The sequence below is a fragment of the Lipotes vexillifer genome, unplaced genomic scaffold (genome assembly GCF_000442215.2).
Source record: "Lipotes vexillifer unplaced genomic scaffold, Lipotes_vexillifer_v1.1 scaffold213, whole genome shotgun sequence".
NCBI lineage: Eukaryota > Metazoa > Chordata > Mammalia > Artiodactyla > Lipotidae > Lipotes > Lipotes vexillifer.
The window spans coordinates 5,716,949-5,736,106 of NW_006780610.1; the positions used below are offsets into that span (position 1 = coordinate 5,716,949).

Genomic DNA, 19,158 nt, shown 5'->3' on the forward strand with positions numbered 1-19,158 from the left:
TTTAAACTTTAAATTACAACATAAATAAATAGGATACAGCAACAGGACTGAAGTGCAGCCTGGATTCAAGTTATCCAATTTGTGTTTAGAGATATTCTCTGTTCCTTGAGGGCCCCTCCTGCCCACTTCTTTCTAAGAGTGGCAGGGGTCCAAAGAGCCCACTGGGGCCTCCTGCCAGCACCCCTTTTCTGGGGGTAGGAGATTCTGGGATGAAGGGCACCAACTCCTCAGTAGCACCTCTGGTTTGTTAATTCCTCTCCTGCTGTTAGTAAAAACAGCAAGGTCTTGGCGTCTAGGAGCACCCATCACCCTAATGGGCACCCTAATGGGCAGCGCTGGCCGAAGAACCAGGCTTTTCCATGCAATTTCCTGTCCAAGCCTTTCTCGGCAGTCAAGGGTCAGAAAATTGCACACGCGAGGCAGACGCCTGGGCCCTTATCTACAAACCACCACAGAGGCCACCTCCCCTTACTCCAGCCCAGACCCCTAACTCATGGGTTTCTGGAGGAATGTTCTCTTTCTGGCCTGACTCCAACCCCACCTTTTAATCCTGTCAGGCCCACCCCCAGGAGCAAAGACCTCATTTCAGACCTTGGGAGCCCCTTAGGGATGGGGTGGGGGAAGCAGTTACTTCCGAAGTTTGGCATCCTTCTCCGAAGCCTTGGTGTCACCATGCCCACTGCCTGCACTGCTTAGAAACATCTTGTCCAGCCCCTTGAGTGACTCCAGCAAGTAGTTCTGGAAGGCAGTGAGGGCAGCACAGATGGCAGGCCCGCCGAAGCCGTGGGTGATGAGGCTAAAGTGCGTCAGGCAGCTCTGCACTCCGGGCTCCAGGATGAGTGCTGGGCGGGTGTTCCCCAGCGGTGAACGGTCCTGCGCCATCAAGTCTGCAAACTCCTTGCAGATCTGCCTGGTGGGGGAAGGAGGGTCGGAGGTTAGAGGACAAAGGTCTGAGTCCAGGGAAGGACCCACCACATACTGGGTACTTTATATACATTATATATATGATTGCTGACCCAATAGTCTACAAATGATGATCATACCTGTGTTAGGGAAAAGTAAACTAAGGTTCAGAGAAGTTAACTGATTTGCCCAATATCACACACCTAATAAATATCACACACCTAATAAATAGCACATGACAATACCCTACGATTTCTTTTTCTGTGGATGTCCTGCCCACATTCCAAGTCCAGCTCAACTCCTACCTTATCCAGGAAACTTTCCTTGATTCCCTCTCCTACTGCCACCTCCATCCAAAACAGCCAATGCTTCAAGAGGTTGTCTATGAAATTATTGGGGAACAATCCAGAGTCTGCCTTAAATAACTGAAATAATAGCTAGCAGTGAACATGGATTGAGGCCTGGATGCTGTGCCAAGCACACTGTATGTATCATCTCACTTAATCCTCACAACAAATCTATAATGTTATTATCATTCCCATCACATGGAAGAGGAAACTGGGTGGTTTCAGACAGGTTAGATGACCTGCCCAAGTGACTAGGCTGGGATTTGAATCCATCTCCAGTATGTGGCTGGATATATGGCTCAGGCAGGAGAATCACTTGTGTCTCACCTTTGCATCACCAAGTAACCTGGTCAGCATCTTAGACATGACTGGGACCCAGAAAGTGCTTGATGAGTTAGCTGATTAATGAGTGAGGTGATCCCTGCCCTAGATATGTTTCTCCAGCTCCAATATGAGCAGCTTCAAAGGCCCCGTGAGTCATGGCAGTCCCATGAGTCTGTGATTCCAATTCTGCCTAGGGGACTTGAGGAAACCTTGAAGGCGGGAGGATGGAGTTGTGATTTGACGGACTGTTAGGTGGGGGGACTGGATGGTGTTCTAAGCAGAAGAGCAAGCCCAAGGACAGGAGGGCAGGAGAGAGCAAGTGGGTCAGTTGGAGCGGGTGGAGTTTGTGCAGACCAGATTATGGGGGCCCTCAAAGGAGTCTGGACTTGACAGAATGGTGGTTTTCAAACCCACCCCCGTGTCTGTCTCTTCTTGCAATGGGACCCTTTCTAAAAACTAAATCTTAATGGAACACCAGTTCATTAAACAGGCCCTGCGGTATCCCTACAGAACCTAGTTTGAAAATTAATTGCAGTAGCAGTGGGAGCCATTTAAGGCTCTTGGGTAGGGATCAGTGCATGTGCAGGGAGGCTGGGGGAACAGAGGGGTGCTGGGGTGAACGTCCAGGAGTGAGATTGGGAGACCAGAGTTGAGGTGGCATGCGAGTGGTGGTGAGGGAGGCATCAGTGAGACTTGCAGAGGGGTCAGGTGTGAAGTAAGAACAAAGGGGGGTCAACCCAGGGGTCTGGGTGGGTGTTGGTGCCCTGATGGAGGTCACTGGAGCAGAGGGGCTGATTGGCAAGGCTCAGGCAGGGGGAGCAAGGCCAGAGAACCTCAGACCCATGACGGGACTGGGGCTGGTGGTGCCAACACGTGGACTTACGTAAGCCGGTCTGTGACACTGTGTTTGCTGATGTATAGAACCCAGATATGTTCACATGTATCCACGTGTGCCCTGTCACGTGCACAGCATGGAACCTAGGTGTGCCTGTGTGCAGTGCTGCGTGTACCATGTGTACATCACATGTACATGGGTGGTATCCATTGTGCCCATGCTTGGTGTCTGTGTCTGTGCATTGCACCAACATGTGCCTGTACACGGCACCCATGACAGCCAGTGCATAGCGCCCTCACTCACTTGGCGGCCAGCAGCATGCTCTTGCGGCTGTGCAGTTCCCCCGGGTCAGCATGCTGGCGGCACAGGTATTCGGCAGCTGCCTTGGCTGGGAACTCGGTCTCACAGACGTAGCCAAAGTCTCGGGCCAGGTGTACAGCCTCTCCTAGGAGGGAGGGGAGGCAGAGAGATGAGCCGTCACTACAGCCAGGTGTACCTCTGAGCCTGGAGCATGGCCTTGACACTCCAACCCCTGACCGGGGCCGTCCTGCTTCTATATATATCTTTTCTTGATTCCCCTCTCAGCTCTAGATGCAACCCCGCTGCCCTCCCTTGGGGCTACCTCAGATGGGCTCTGAGCTAAGGGGTGGGAGCTGAGCCCACCAGTTGTCCCAGAGCCTGAACTCAAGATGATCGAGCCGAGAGTCAACAACCTCCAAGGAAGGGACTCTGACCCCCTCATCTCTTTACCATATCCAAACACTGGCCACTCTTCCCCCCCACACACACACGCACGCTCTCTACTGCACCAGCACATGCACATGTGTGCTTGCATATACACTTAAAGACTGTACACATATATCACACACACCCCTTATACATGGTGCACAGAGAACACACACATGACTTACACACCCTCCTGCATTAGAGACAGCCACACACAGTCACACTGGATTACACAGGTCCCCTCAGGCCTCACCCTCTACTAGTGAAGTCAGCAGCGTCACATTGGCGGCCTTGCGACGACCAGCTGGCAAATTGAGCCCAATCTTCTCCAGCCGTTCCCGCAGGCACCGGCCCCCATTCTTGGACTTGGCCCTTGCCATGCACACAGAAAGACAGACACACACTATGAAGACAAGATGAAGCATGTATGCTAAGTGACCCAACAGGGCCTTGCTGCCTCCACCAACCCTGCTGAGGCTTGGGTCTGGTCCTGGGGACACTCTGGCGTCTCTATTTACCTGATCCCAATCTCCTAATCTCACTGGTTTTGCAGCCAAGATGGGAATGGGGGGCCTAGCACGCAGCTCCAGGAACCCCTCACTTCTCCCTAATCCTCTCAATAACAGGGACAGCCCAAGGTGGGGCAGGATGGACCAGCATCTTAGGGTCCTTTTTCCCACCTGAGCACACCAACACAGCTACCCAGGGACACACAGACCCTGAAACACACAGGGAAACACAGACACATGGGGAGACACTGTTACACACACAGCTGCCCAGGAGCACATAGACACATACACGGATGAACGCACACTGAGGGCCAAGAATAGAGACACACACACCAATAGAGACAGACACACAGACTCAAACACCCAGGGACACAGTCAGAGACACATGTTCACACCAAGTCAGGATCCCGGGGACATTTGTACAGACATTCACAGACTCATACAAGCCGCTCTGGGATGCTCAAAGAGACCAGGAATAAGGAGATACTCCCACACCTGCACAGATGCAGCCCCACACAAAGGTACAGACAGGTAAACACATATGTCTAGCTCCACGTGCGCATGCAGTCACACACACACACACAACATACACACAGAGTAGAACACTGGAACCAACACATCTCACTAAAGGTAACACAGGAAACTCACACTCACGGAAACATATACTCCTGGCCACTCCTACACCACATATACACACACATGCACACATGCATACACACAAACACTATCCTCAAACATATCAAAGCTCATAGCCCTGAAGCAGAAATACCCTACCCAGGCACAAGGACATGCACAGAGAGGGACAGACACAACTATGAAGACAAACCATGGACCCCATGCTCCTCACCCCAAAACACACACACCAGAGAGGCCTATACTGACACAGGGAATGGGCCTTAGGTCCTGGGGATCCTTTTCTTGAGGGATGGGGGTGAAGATGGCACTCTCCCTTCCCAAGACCCAGCCTTGTCCATCGTGCCCAATGTGGGTGAGTCCTCCATCCATTCTCTGTACCCAGGCTCCTCTCTACCCGCAACCCCCAAGCCCACAGACCCATGGGAGCTGCTGAGGACCTAGGCCTGCCCAGAGAGCATGCACAATACCCCAAGGAGACTGAGGTGGAGATGACCCTGTGGCCTGGGGTAGGGCCGGCCCCTCTCCGATCCCCTGAGAAAGTCTGAAACGACCACACATTTTAGCTTTGACACTGTGCAGGAAGTTGTGGGCTGGCCTTCCTACCTGCGAAGGACACCACCCAGGAGAGAGGCATTGAGGCACTCGGGAGGTGAGAGTCGCCGCTGGACCTCCCCCACTGTCACCTTGTACTTGGATGTCGAGCTGAGCAGAGAGAGCCGGCCTGGCACGGAGCAGAAGACCTCACTGGGGTTCGTGATGCCGCCAACCAAGCTGTCTTTGGCCAGTGAGAGGGCCAAAAGGCTGCTGGCTTTGGAGGGGATGGGGACTGTGAAGCAGAAGCAAGAGCAAGGGAGAGAGAGACAACACTGAGCCAGGGACCACCGGACACGGGCACTAGCCAGCTGTGGCGTGAGCGCATTGCTGAAGCACCAGCTGTGTGCTGGGCCCCGTTCTAGCATGCTGTGCACACACAGCTGCATCTGTATGTCGCAGCACCTTTTGGAAGGAGGTTCTACTATGCCTGCTCTATAAGGGAAGAGACTGAAGCACAATGAGGTTAACGTGACTCACTCTAGCTCACTCAGCTAATGGGTGGTAGACATTAAACCCAAAGGTCTCTGGCTCTTGAACCCCTGTTCTTTCACTGAGTCAGGCTGGTGCCCTGTTAAAACTCAAAGAGCTTCAGCAGTCTTGGAGTTTTGCCATGTGTAATCAGAGAGGGAGTTGGAAATAAGGAAATGGAGTATCAGCTGGAGGCAGGATTCCTGGGTCACTGCAGCAGAGCCCAGCCAGATCTGCACAATCACAAGCAATCCCTGATTACCCCCGCTCATTTGTGATCCCCATGTCTCACCCACAACCCCAGATCAGTGAAAGGCCTGGGGGCCTTGGACTCCCACATCCCAGGGACAGGGAGGTTATGGCCCCATTAGGCCTCCAGCCCTGGCCCCTTTCCTGCCAAGTCTCTCTGGGATGCTCAAGGAGACCAAGAATGAAGAGACACACCCTATCACCCCCTCCCCCAAATGCTTTCTAATTATCTACTAATATCTATGAAGGACAGGGAAGGAAATCTGAGAAGTGTATTTTTTAACACCCATTTGGACACTCTTGGCTCTAAAAGAAAGTTCTTCCTGCAGTCTAACCTCCATTCTCCTGCTAAGCCTCAGGGGGAAGGGAGAATGACTGAGGCACTTGCTTCCCCTTGGGCTTCTCTTCTTTCAAGGAAGTGAGAGCCTTGGTAGAAAAGGCAGGCCTTGTGTGTTTGGGGAGGGGGATCAAGTGGGGAGCCTGAGGCTAATAGTCACTGAGCACTCACCGTACAGATAACCTCACTGAATCCTCAGAACAACCCACCAGGGGGCTATGTTATTATTCCCCTTTTACAGATGAGGAGACTGAAGCCCAGAGGGGTGAAGTAATGTGCCTGAGATCACACAGCTGGTAGACTTAGGACCAGTAGCAAGCCCTGGACTATGGCATCAAAGGCAGCACTTGGCCCTCCAGTCATTTGGCAAATATTTGCTGAGCACCTGTGTGCCAGGAACTGTGCTAAGCCTTGGGAAGGCAGAGGTAAGCAAGGCTGGCCCAGTCCCGGGCCTGGCAGAGCCCCTCCAGCTTTTCCCTCTCTGGATGCACATTCAAACCCTCCATCCCATCGCCCAGCTAGAAACCTCAGTGAGGCCCTCCACACTGCCCTCTCCCACCACATCCCATCCATCACCACGTACTAGGGCTTTCTTTTCTCCACGTGCCCTGGATGCAGCCACTTCTCCAGGTGTACGGGGACGCTCACTCATTTCCCACCTGAATTTCTGCCCAGCCCCTGCTCCAGAGGGATCTTTCTGAAACACCCATCACTCCCCAGCCTAGAACCCGTCAGTGCGTGAGAATTAAATTCCAGCTCCATAGCTGAGCAGAATGATGCTGCCTATCCTTCAGTGAGTGCCAACTATATACCAAGTGCTTCACATTAACAGCTCTGTGGAGATGCTATTTTCTGTCCCCATTTCAAGATGAAGAAACTAAAAGTTCAAAGAAGTTAAGATAGTACAGCAATAAGGAGCAGACATGGGTCTTGACCTCTGACAATGGACTTTAAAGTTCACGTTCTTAACTGTCATAATGCTCTCCTTCACCCTCCTTTGTGGTCCGGCCCTGCCTACCCCTTTTGCCTGGTCCTCCATCTGCCCTTTAGGCTCTCGACCCACACTGACCAATACAAATATACTGTAAGCCACATATATAAATTTATATTTTCTGGTAGCTCTATTTTTAAAAAGTAGGAAACATGTTAATACCAATTTTAATATATTTTACTTACCCCGTATCTAAAAATATTATCGGGACTTCCCTGGTGGCACAGTGGTTAAGAATACACCTGCCCATACAGGGGACACGGTTCAAGCCCTGATCCAGGAAGATCCCACATGCCGCGGAGCAACTAAGCCACAACTACTAAGCCTGCACTCTAGAGCCCGCGTGCCACAACTACTGAAGCCCATGCGCCTAGAGCCCATGCTCCACAATGAGAAGCCACCGCAGTGAGAAGCCTGCGCACTGCAACGAAGAGTAGCCCCCGCTCACCGCAACTAGGGAAAGCCCGCATGCAGCAACAAAGACCCAACACAGCCAAAAATAATAATAATAAAAATTTAAAATTTTTTAAAATAAATAAAAAATAAAAATATTATCACTGAAACATACAATCGATATTTTAAAAATTATTAATGAGCTATTTTTTTGTAATTTATTTTATTTTGGGCTGCGTTGGGTCTTCATTGCTGCTCGTGGGCTTTTCTCTGGTTGTGGCGAGCGGGGGCTACTCTTCGTTGCTGTGTGCGAGCTTCTCATTGCGGTGGCTTCTCTTGTGGAGCACGGGCTCTAGGTGCGCGGGCTTCAGTAGTTGGGGCTCGTGGGCTCTAGAGCGCAGGCTCAGTAGTTGTGGTGCACGGGCTTAGTTTCTCCACAGCATGTGGGATCTTCCCGGACCAGGGCTTGAACCCATGCCCCATGCATTGGCAGGCAGATTCTCAACCACTGCGCCACCAGGGAATCCCTTAATGAGCTATTTTACATTCTTTTCTTGTACTTGGTCTTCAAAATTCAAAACGTATTTTACAGTTATAGCCCATCCTAATTCGGACTAGCCACATTTCAAGTGCTCAATAGCCACACGTGGCCCATGGCTCCCACAGTGGACAGCACAGTTCTAGACTTCAAAGGGGGGAGTACAGGAGTTAACATAAGTAAGTGAGATGTGGGAGACCTGCTACTTGGCCGAGTGTTACCATGCAGGATACACCAACATTGCCGGAACTCTTGGTTTGTTTTGTTTTTGTTTTTGTTTTTGCTGGTGAGACAAGGATTTGAGATTTCTAGGTGAAATCTCTGGATTTTTACTTTATTATTATTTTTTGGCCACACTGTGCAGCTTGTGGGATCTTAGTTCCCCGACCAGGGATTGAACCCATGCGCCCGGCAATGGAAGCATCCTAACCACTGGACCACCAGGGAAGTCCCTGGATTTTTAAACATCGGCAACTGATTCAAAAATTTAAAAACCCAGGACAGGTCACATGGAACGTGTGAAGCACCACCTGGGATGCGGGACGACTAGCTCACCAGCGTGTGGGCTCCTTAAGCCCCGCAGAACTGCTTGCTGTCTGTCTCAGGCGCCCTTCTCCGTTTTACTAAGCGGGGCCTCCTCCTTCTCAAGCCTCAGTCCGGGCACCACCCCCAATGCAAAGCTTCCTAAACCCTCACCCCCTGCTCCTTTTCACCCTCTGTCGCTGTCCTTACCACACTGAACCTCATGTCTGCTTCCTCCTCTGTCTTCCCCACCAACTGGGAGTGCCTGAGAGCAGAGTCTTGGCACAAGGGGGTGTCAGTGAATGTAGAATAAATGAGGGAAGCAAGGGCCCTTGAAACGTGGAATGGGAGAAAGTGTGAAGACTCACAGCCAATATATGCATGGGGCGGGGGTGGGGGAGGGTCGGAAAGGGAACCTCATTCCTTTTTTAGCAATTGATGGTAAAACTGCCCTTCCTCCCTGGGTCGTCCCTATTCAGGCATCAGGGAAGGGCCAACAGGTCATGGATGGGGCTGAGTGGGAGAAGTGAAGAGGTGGGGGGAGGTGGAGAGAGTAGCAGCCCACACCCTACCCCAGGCAAGTTCCCTGTCCCCAGAGCAGGGCCAAAACTAGGGTGAGCAGGTGAGGCGCTTGTCTTGGGTGCAAAATTTAAGGAGGCACCAAAAAACTCAGCAATCAAGACAAACAGTATTTTAATGCAATATTTTAAAAAGTAAACATTAATGTAAAAATGCACGGTGACAAAATATCAAAAATTTAAATAGAAGCAGGCTCTGATCCTGCTCTTACACGACCCTGCCTCACTCTCCTTATCCTAATCCCAGCCGCTGCCCCAGAGTGAGAAGCAAGAATGTCCTGACCCAACAGACACACTGATACTGGACACGCAATCGCAGCCATGCCACCCCCCACCCCAGTGTCTCCCAGGCCTCTGCACGGGCTCCCTCATCACCTGTGTCCCTCTGCCTTGAGGGGACTTTCTGGGGTGATGGAACCATTCTCTAACATATTTCATATCTTGACTATATGTTTACATTTGTCAAAATTCATAGAAATGCACATCTAAAAAGGGTGAACTGTACTATACGTAAATTATACCTCAAGCTCGACTTAAAAAACTAAAACTATGAATTAATAAATTAACAAGAAGGGCAAAGTGACTGTCCTCTCTCCCATGACTCCTAGCCAGAGGGAATGGTCAGAGGAACAGAAAATTCTTCTCTCCCCCAGCAGCCTCCTCTATCCAGCTTTTATTAAAATCTGGGGACCCCTGAGGCCAGGCACTGAGAGGGGAGAGAGACCAAAGCTGGGTGAAGCTGTTTGCGCACGTACAAACAGGGACATATGTGAGCACACGTGTCACACAAACATCTATACATAAAAACTACATGCCCTGCCATAGAGCACTGAGGGTGAGACTGTGCATATGCACACTTACTCAACAACAAATACCGAGCCCCAGCTATATACACATAGGCTCTGCCCGACTGTTGCAAGAATGTGGCAACGTGCATAAGGATATCTGCAAGTGCTTTTGCTCCTGCTGATATATTTAAACATAGAGTATATGCCAGATTTATGCAAACATAGGTGCGGCTAATGTAGCGCATGACAGGTGGACATGTGTTTGTGTATACGAATTACAGACTTTGTTGCTTTCCCCACTTGTCGGTACCCTTTTCCTCAGCTTCTTCCTTCAAAAATGACAGAGGTTTGGAGGCCAGGGTTAGGGAAGCAGGTAGCCTGGGACAGGAGCAGTCACGAAGGTGGGAATTAACTAGCACGGATTGCAAAGCAGGGACCAGTGTTTGTCTCCCACACCACAGTGTCGTAAAGCTGAAGTGGTCTACCCATGGTGTCCCCCTGGTCGTGAACGCCGAAGCCATTCACATGTACACACTCCTACAGACATAGGAATGTCCTACAGACAGAGCTCCTAGTTAGCCAATCTATCAGGCAAGACTCTCTCACATACACAAGTCTACACACTCTGTCCACAGGTGGTAGATATGGTCTGACCACTGATTCTGGGGAGTGTGCAATAGACTCGGTTGGAAAGTCGCTTAAAATTGCAAGTCTTTCTAGAAGAAAATACAGGAGAAAAATCTTCATGACCTTGGGTTAGGCAAAGAGTTCCTAATATAACACCAAAAGCATGGATCCATAAAAGAAAATAATGATAAACTGGATTTCATCAAAATCAAAAACTTTTGCACCTGAAAAGACACTATTAAGAAAATGAAAAGACAAACCATAGACTTGAAGAAAATATTTGCAAATCCTATATCTTATCAGGGATGTGTATCCAGAATACATAAAGAATTCTTATAATCCAATAGTAAGATATACAACCCAATTAGAAAATGTTCAAAATATGTGAGTAGACATTTCACTTAAAATGATATATGAATGGCTAGTAAGCACATGGAAAAGTGCTCAGCATCATTAGTCATTAAGAAAATGCAAATTAAAAGGATACTGAGGTACCATCAGGAAGGCTATAATCAAAAAGAGACATATCAAGTGCAGATGACGATGTGGAGAAACTGGAACTCTCACACTTTCTTGGTGGGAATGTAAAACAGTACAGCCACTTTAGAAAACAACTTGGGAGTTTCTTTAAAAAATTAAAGACAAACTTACCATAAAATCCAGACATTCCACTCCTAGGAGTTCAAGAGCGGTGAAAACGTATGTCCACACAAAGACATGCGTGTAAATGATCATAGCAGCATTATTTATCCTAGCCAAAAAGTGGAAACAACCCCAGTGTCCATCAACTGCTGAATGAATAAACAAAATGTGTTACATCCACACGATGGAGTATACTAACCAATAAAAAAGGAATGACCTACTGATACAGCCTACAACACAGATGAACCTCAAAAACATTATAAGTACAAGAAGCTAGATGCAAAAGTCAGCATATTTATATGTTCCATTTATATAACATGTCCAGTATGTGCAAACATATAGACAGAAAGCAGATCAGTGGTTGCCTAAGGCCTGGAGTGGGAATGAATTACAATTGGGAATGGAGGAATTTTGGGGGGTGTTGGAAATGTCTTAAAACAGACTGTGGTAATGGTTACACAACTCCATAAATTTACTAAAAATCATCGAACTGTACTTTTCCAATGGGTGAATTTCAGGTATGTACATTTTACTTCAATCAATCAGTTAAAGAAATGAAGTTCCAAGGCCATAATTCCAGGGTTCTCATTCAGTAGATGTGAAATGCAGGAAATCTGCATTTTTTAACAAGCACCCCTGGGGATTTGATGCATCATGTGGTTCCTTAGACCACACTTAAGGTACCACTGGTCCAAAGCCTGGGGGGAAGGGGCAGCAGGAGGAAGGCAGACAGGAGGGGTCGTGACCCTCCTCCCAGCCCACTTGAGTCCCCTCGTCTCCCCAGTGGGACCTGCTGGTTAAGTTTCCTTCTCACCAACTGCTAGAGGGTTTCTTTTATTTTTTTAATTGAGGTATAGTTGATGTACAATATTATATAAGTTGCAAGTGTACAACATAATGACTGACAATTTTTAAAGACATATTCCACCTATAGTTATTATAAAATAATGGCTATGTTCCCTGTGTTGTACAATATATCCTTGTACCTTATTTACATTATACATAGTAAGTTTGTACCTCTTAATCCCCTACTCCTATCTTCCCCCTCCCCTCTTCCCTCTCCCCTAGAGGGTTTCTTTTAAATATAACTGCTACTGTTCACTGCCCTGCTCTATGCTGCCCTCAGGTACAGTCCACAGTCTATCTGCATGGGCATCAGTTTTTTAGTCTCATTCTGGGGCCAATGGTAGCCTGGGAGGCAATGAGGCAGGGTTGTTGAAGTGCAGGGTCAGATTCCATCTTTACATAAATTTTGATATTTTGTTTATTGTGGATATTTTTTGCATTAAAATTTTTTAAACATATTGCACTAAGATGTATTATTTATCTTGATTACTGAGCTTTTAGGTGCCCTCCTAAATCTTGCCTCAAGTGAGTTCCTCACTTACCTCACCCCAGTCCTGGCCCTGCTTGTAGATTCACTTGGAAGGCCAGAAACTCCCCATCTCCCTTTTCTTTCCCCAGATCCAGGGAGAGCAGAGAACTTACATCATCCCCTGCCCTGAGACTGGACAACAGAGCCCAGCAGAGAGGGATTCCTCACCCCCAATTAGGCAACTACCCACTCTCCTCGGAGGAAAGGAGGATTATCTCAATTCTCAACCCCAAACCACTCCCCTCCAGCTGTGACTGTATAGCCTGAAACCCACGGAGATTTTTAACCTTTTTAAACCTGTCTGGCTTTCCAAAGAGAGGGCATAGGCACGTGCTGTTCCTAGTGGAGCGAAAGTAGCTCGGCCCTTTGTACACCCCCTCTCCAAATGCACTCAGACTTCAAAACCCTTCATTCAACAAATCTCCTGAGCACCTACTGAGCCCCCTGCTGTCTCTCCCTCAGGAAGCCTCCCAAGTTCAGGCACTCACTGCTCCTCTTCTGAGCTCGCAGTACGAGGTATACAGACCCTGTTCACTGCCTTTCTTGGCTGGGAAATATACCTGTCCATGTCTGTCTCTCAGGCCAGTCCCGCCTGCTTTCTGTGCCCCTAGGACAAGTCACAAAACTGAAAGTGACAAATGTGGGCAGAAAATTGAGGGCTCCCCACTTCCCTTCGGGTCAGCCTCAGCCCCATCTGCCGTCCTTGCCCCGGCATCCCTGGCTACAACGGGCTGCCGACCTGGAAGTGTGTGGTGGGGTGGGGACTTCGCCTCCCCTCCCCTGCCTGGAGTAGTGAAGATTTTACAACCTCCCTGGACGCACTGTCGAAGTCGGACCCGAGGCCTCCCTGCGGTAGCAAGGCTGCTTCTGGTGTAGGGCTGGGGCCGCCTCCCTTTCACAGCCTAAGACTCCAACCGCCCGTGACACAGCTGCCCCTTCCCGCCAGGGCCGGGAGGAGCTGGAGGAATGAATCCTTTGCTTCAGCTAGCCAAGAACGACCTTCTATAATTCCAGGGCCCGGGTCTGAGTGGGATGGTCCTCCACCGCCCCTGGCAGGTGCCGGAGGACTTCAGGACTCGACCGGGGCTCCCGATGCCTTCAGAAGGCCTGAGGGCGAAAAAGGATGCTAATCAATTGCGCCCAAGTGGCTGGCGGCGTGGCCGGAGTTCCGCAGTGACTGCGGAGGGCCCGAACGAAAATTACCCGCCGCGTGGGGTGTGGAGGCTCCAGGGCGCAGGGCTCCAACCGGGCCACCTGCTTAGCCACAGCTGGGTCGCCCGCCCACGCACCCCGCCCCGAGGTCCCGACCTCGCAGATCGGCTCTGCCGCAATGACCCTCTCTCCTCCTCAAAGGCTGGCCACGCCAGCCGAAGGACAAGTTCGCGACTCAGGAACCAGCCTCTTCCTTCCGTTGGGAGCCCCGGCTCTCGCCCCTCCCCCTTTGCTGCATTGCTCCGGGCTGTGACTCGACGTCCGGGTTGGGGCCCCCAGGGCGCAGTCCCCAGCTCAGGTCGCCGGGCTCCACTGGGCCACCGACGGGCTGACACTGGTGTCCGGCCGGTGTGCACGCCCGCGTCGGCGACATCCCGAACAGCACCAGCGCCCACGTCCACCCCCCACCCGCCGGAGCCCGTGCACAGCACTCGGGACAGTCCCGGTTGCACTCACTGTGTTCTTTGGGGATCCCAGCGCACCCCTAGGACCTGGGATTTATGAAAGCTGATGTCCTTTGAGAGAAACTAACTCGAGGCAATTTTGGTTCCTTCTTGGTAGCCAGTCTTTTGTCCTGGCTCTGGCCAGGGGATTGGGGTTTAAGGTACTCAGAGCCCCACCTGATCCTTCTACCCTTCCCTAGGGCAGAAATTCCCAAGCTCCTTCCCAAAATGCAAGGTCCTGGCCTCCCTGAGGGAGTCAGTGAGCCCGAGCCCCCGTAGCCTGTGGAGCCCAGCAGGAGTCAGAACTGGGGACCAAGACCATGGTTGAATCTCTAGGTGGACAGCACAGCGGCAGGCTCTTGCCGCTGCAGACCGAACTCTCCCTTCTGTCGGGTTCCAAATAATCCACTAAAGCAAGGCAGCGGCTGCCAGCAAAGCGCTGACTCTGAGTGTACACCTCTGCCCGGACTGCAGGCAGCCTCCCCAAACCTCCAGCTCCAGGTAACAGCCCCAATACCTGGAGCTCCCTTCTCCCAAGTTCTGGGAGGCCTGTCTCCTCATCTTCCCCACACGTACACCAGGTGGTCCAGCTAACTCCCAGCCCCAGGTAACTCAGCCTCAACTTTTGAAATCCAGCTCCCCCCACCCCACCTCCCCAGGACTCAAGGAGGGCAAACAGAGCCCAGGCTTGAATTCACTCGTTTGAAAAACAACTTGAGCCAATCCCGGCTCAAGTGCTTGCCCCAGGTACAGCGGGCTTGTCTGTGCCTCCATATTCCTCTCTGCACCTGCCCCAAATTTATCCCTGGGCCTCTCTGAATCTCTGTCTTTCTCACCTTTCCCTGTCACAGTCAGAACTCACAGGCCCGAAAATCCACTGGAGGGCCGATCTCAAACCCCTGGCTTTTCCAAGGGCAGAGAGACACAAACATCCTGAAAATACACAGGGAGCAATGCTACATGCTTAAAGATCTTCAGTGCCAAAGAACAAATTCTGGGATACAACAAGGACCCTGACCCCCAAACACATGGAAATTACACCAATGTAACAGACACACGTCACACACTCACAGCAAGAGACACCAAAAAATACTGCGAAAGCAACATAGAGACATGTACAGGATCCCCAACTCACATAGACACCAACGCCCAAGCCCTGACCCTCCTGCACACAGCCCGACACAAGAGTCACACACCAGCTCCCCAATCCTAAACTGCTGAAAGAGGCTCCCAAATGGAGAAAAAATTCCCTCGGGAAACCTCAAGGTCCCCAAGGCCCTGCTAGGAAGGGAGGGGCAGAAAACACCAGACAGGCTAGGAAATGGTAAGGCTTGGTAAAGTGGAAATCATTTAACGACATCCATGGGAATAGCACTCCCATTAACACCTCTTAGGAAACAGAGAAGTGGTTTAACTCGTTTTGCAAATTAACTCCAGATCCAAGAGTGCCCTTGCCTTGGTAAAGAGTGAGCTTGGCGACGCACAGGAGGGACGTGCCACAGGGGAAGAAACTGGGTCTGTGTGCCGGGGCCTGCACCATTTCGCCCGGTTCTGCCCCGGCAGATGCACGCCATTCCTTACCTTTCTTGATCACGGACTGGTCCAGGAGGCTCATTCCCGGCTCGTCCATGGCCTGCAAATAGGACAGGGTGGTGGTAAGGGTGCTTGTAGATCTAGTCTCCTTTCGCCTCCCGAGCCCCTGCTGTCCCCCGTCCCTGTCCTGTCTGCTTCACCCAACGCGCACCACCCGTCGCCTGCGGCCGGCGACGGACGGGACCAGGATTCACCGGCGCTCCTCCATTTGCGGCTGAGTTGGAGCCCTGGGTGCCTCGCCATGCCGCGCAAAAAGGGCATTTTGGAATCTTAGACAGGCAACTCCTCCACTTCGCTTCGCTCCAGGTACAGGCTGCTCCAGTAGACCGCGACTGGGCATAGGTTCCCTACGTTGCCCAGCGGAGAGGGACAAAAGTGGTTCGGCCTCTGCCCATTTACTCGGCGAAGGGTCGCCGCCATCCAGGCACCTGCTCACGGACTCTGTCAGGCTGCCCGACAGGCCAGGCAGCGTCTAACTCGGGACGTGGGACGCATCCTGGGAGTCGCAAGCAAGAAGTGGCAGGCTGGGAGAAAAGTCGGGTTCCTGCATTGGTCACTCTTTGCCTCCAGCCAGGTCCTAAGTCACCGCAGGGGATGCTGGCCCATCCCGGACCCTTCGAGCCTCACCTGCAGGTCCTCCAGGCCCGGCGGCACCGCCAGCCCGGGAAGGCCGAGGGGCGCGTCGGCCAGGCTGTGCGCGCCGTCTGCCAGGCCGTGCAGGAGCCGTGGCACAGCGGCGGTGTAGTCGCGGCGCGGGTCGAGGCCCAGGGCGCGGGCGGGCGGCGCCAGCAGGCCGGGCGGCTCGTCGTGGGCGCGGACGGCGGCGCGGGGCGCGGCCCAGGCAGGCTGCGGAGGCTGCGGCTGTGCCAGGGGCGCCGGGCCACCGTACGGGTCTCCGGCCAGGTGGGGAAAGGCGGCGGCGGCGTCGGACGCCTGGCCGTAGGGCAGTGGCGGCTGCGGGTAGGGCGGCGGGAAGTAGGGCGGCTGGAAGTCAGCGGCGGCGGCGGTCGGCGTGTGGCAGAGCTGCGGCGCCGGCCCGTAGGCCGCTTGGGGCAGCGACGACAGGCGGGCCCCGCTAGCCGCTGCGCCCAGCCCGTCGGGGCGCTCCTGGGGAAGAAGAGGGGCGCGTTAGGCGACGCATCGGCGGCCGAAAGGACCCAGCCCGAGAGGACCCTCCTCAGCTCCCGAGGGGCCAGCTGCCGTCCTGCCCGCTTCCGGAGGCCCGAGGTCTATCTCTTCATGACCCGTGGGCGCGGGAGCCTTGGGCTGGGGACAGCGGTCTCCGGCGCGCACAGTTCTCAGCGGGCGGAGTCGCTGTGGCCCCCTCCCTCCGAAATTTCGTTGGAGGAGGAGGTTCGGAAGGTCCAGCATTCAGGCTCCCGGATCCTCGGCCCGGTATACGCCCCGGTGTCCCCGGGCCCGAGACTACTCACCATGGCGGAGTAAGTGTGCACCAGCATGGGGCGGGCAGCGCGGGGCGCGAGGCGTGGCGGCGGTGGAGCCCTCGCCCGACGGCGAGCTCTGCGGGAAGAGGTGCTGGAGCCTGCACGGCCCGCGGGGGGTCACTTTGCGGTGGCGGGGTGCAACCTAGCCCGGAGCCCAATAGGCATCGGGTCCTCAGCAGTGGGCGCCCCCGGGCGGGTCCATGGGGGCGGGATGTAGGCCGGACGGGCGCTGATCGCACTTGGAAAAGTCGGTCAATGGGCGCCCAGCGCCCGCCCTTCTTCCTCTGAACGCAGCTTGCTCCATGCACTCCAGTTATAGTGGCGGGGGCGCGCCGGGCCTCCGGGGGCGCGCATTAAAGAGATACGCTAGGGCCGCTTTCTCCCAGCTCCCCAGCGACAGCCCAAGAGCAGGCGTAGCTTTGGCGCAACCCCCTGGGAAGGACAGAGGGTTGTGATTCCAACCCGCGCTTGTCTGATCGCTTTCTAGGCTCGAAGCTCCCAGTCACCTTGAAACAGAGAAGGATTCGAGACTGGGACATAAGGGCCCTAGTTTGCTATCGGTTCTATTGCACCTTTGCCTTTGAGCAAAGCACTATTCCTCCTCGGCCTCAGCTTCCCTGTCTGTAAAATGGGTATCAGTCCTTTCTCTAACCGCCTCACCGGATTATGGATGAGGTGGGTAGTCTTGAAGGTGGAAGAAGTTTGTGAGCTGCAGACTCAAGCCTGCTGGCTCATGTGCACACATATGTCAGTACCTGTGTGTGTGTGTGTGTGTGTGTGTGTGTGTGTGTGTGTGTGAGTTGGGGGCCATCACAGCCTCTCTGCACGTTTCTGGATCAAAGCCCCTCTGAGGGTGCTTACTTCACTCAGGCTTCCCCCAGCTGGTAACTCCCAGTGCCAAGCCAGGGTCTGAGGAAGTTGGAGACACAAACTGGCCCGACAGAGAGAGTTGCCTGACACTGGGGTTGGGCATCATGAGTTCCACCTGAGAAGGGCTCAAGCTATTTCTGAAGCCATGAGGGCCTGGGCTGACTGAGTGTGGGCTCCCAGAGGATGTTGAGTGAAGCTGTGTGTAACTGACATCATGTGGACCGTGTGCTCTCATCACACTAACATGCACAGGCTGTGTGTTTGTGTGTTACCATGGCAGGCACTGGCTGGCTCTCAAGCATGTTCCACTTCCTGCAGTCACTCTATCTTTCTTTCCTTCAAAACCCAACCCTCCCTTCCTAAGGAACAGGGACAAGGATTAAAGAAAGGGAAATGAGAGGAATGCTAAGGGGAATGGGAATTAAGAAAGCAGATGGAAGGTGCTAAAAAAAAGTAATAAAAATTAAAATTAAAAAAAGGAAGATGTTCAGACCAGGGCAGAGTAGAAATAATCACAGCAAATATTACAGAGTGTGCCAGACTCTATGCTAAGTATTTGATGAGTACTGAGTTATTTAACTCTCACAACAGCCCTATGAGATAGAAACCCTTATCACCCCCATTCTCAGTTGAGAAAAGTGAGGCACAGAGAGGTGACATGACTCTCCCAAGATCAAGGTGCTAGTTAACTGGCAGAGCTGGAGTAGTCTGCTTCTAGCCTCTTTATGGGTTCAGAATTACTATTCTATATTGCCTTAGACTCAGGTGCCTAGAATTTAGTCCTGACTCCGATGGACTGTGTGATTCTGGGCAAGACCTTTTTCCTCTCTGACCTCAGTTTCTGCAACTTCAACAACAAAGAACAATAAAAAAGTATGGGAGGGGGACTTCCCTGGCGGTCCAGTGGTTAAGACTGTGTGCTTCCAATGCAAGGGGCGTGGGTTCAATCGCTGGCCAGGGAACTAAGATCCCACACACCGTGCGGCATGGCCAAAATTTTTTTTTTTAATTATTTTTTAAAAAAAGGTACGGGGGGCTTCCCTGGTGGCGCAGTGGTTGAGAGTCCGCCTGGCGATGCAGGGGACACGGGTTCGTGCCCTGGTCCGGGAAGATCCCACATGCCGCGGAGCGGCTGGGCCTGTGAGCCATGGCCGCTGAGGCTGCGTGTCTGGAGCCTGTGCTCCGCAACGGGAGAGGCCACAGCAGTGAGAGG

At 52.4% G+C, this 19,158-nt stretch overlaps 1 protein-coding gene across 1 annotated transcript; it reads right to left on the minus strand.

The window, feature by feature from the left end:
* On the minus strand, positions 1–17,303 carry TFAP2E (transcription factor AP-2 epsilon). Its single transcript, XM_007453838.1, has 7 exons — positions 17,064–17,303; positions 16,258–16,737; positions 15,619–15,670; positions 4,884–5,106; positions 3,389–3,507; positions 2,713–2,854; positions 1–910 (listed from the first exon to the last, which is right to left on the minus strand). The coding sequence occupies exons 1-7, from the start codon at positions 17,088–17,090 to the stop codon at positions 628–630; spliced, it is 1,326 nt and encodes a 441-aa protein (XP_007453900.1). The 5' UTR covers positions 17,091–17,303; the 3' UTR covers positions 1–627.
* Positions 17,304–19,158: the final 1,855 nt, after the last annotated feature.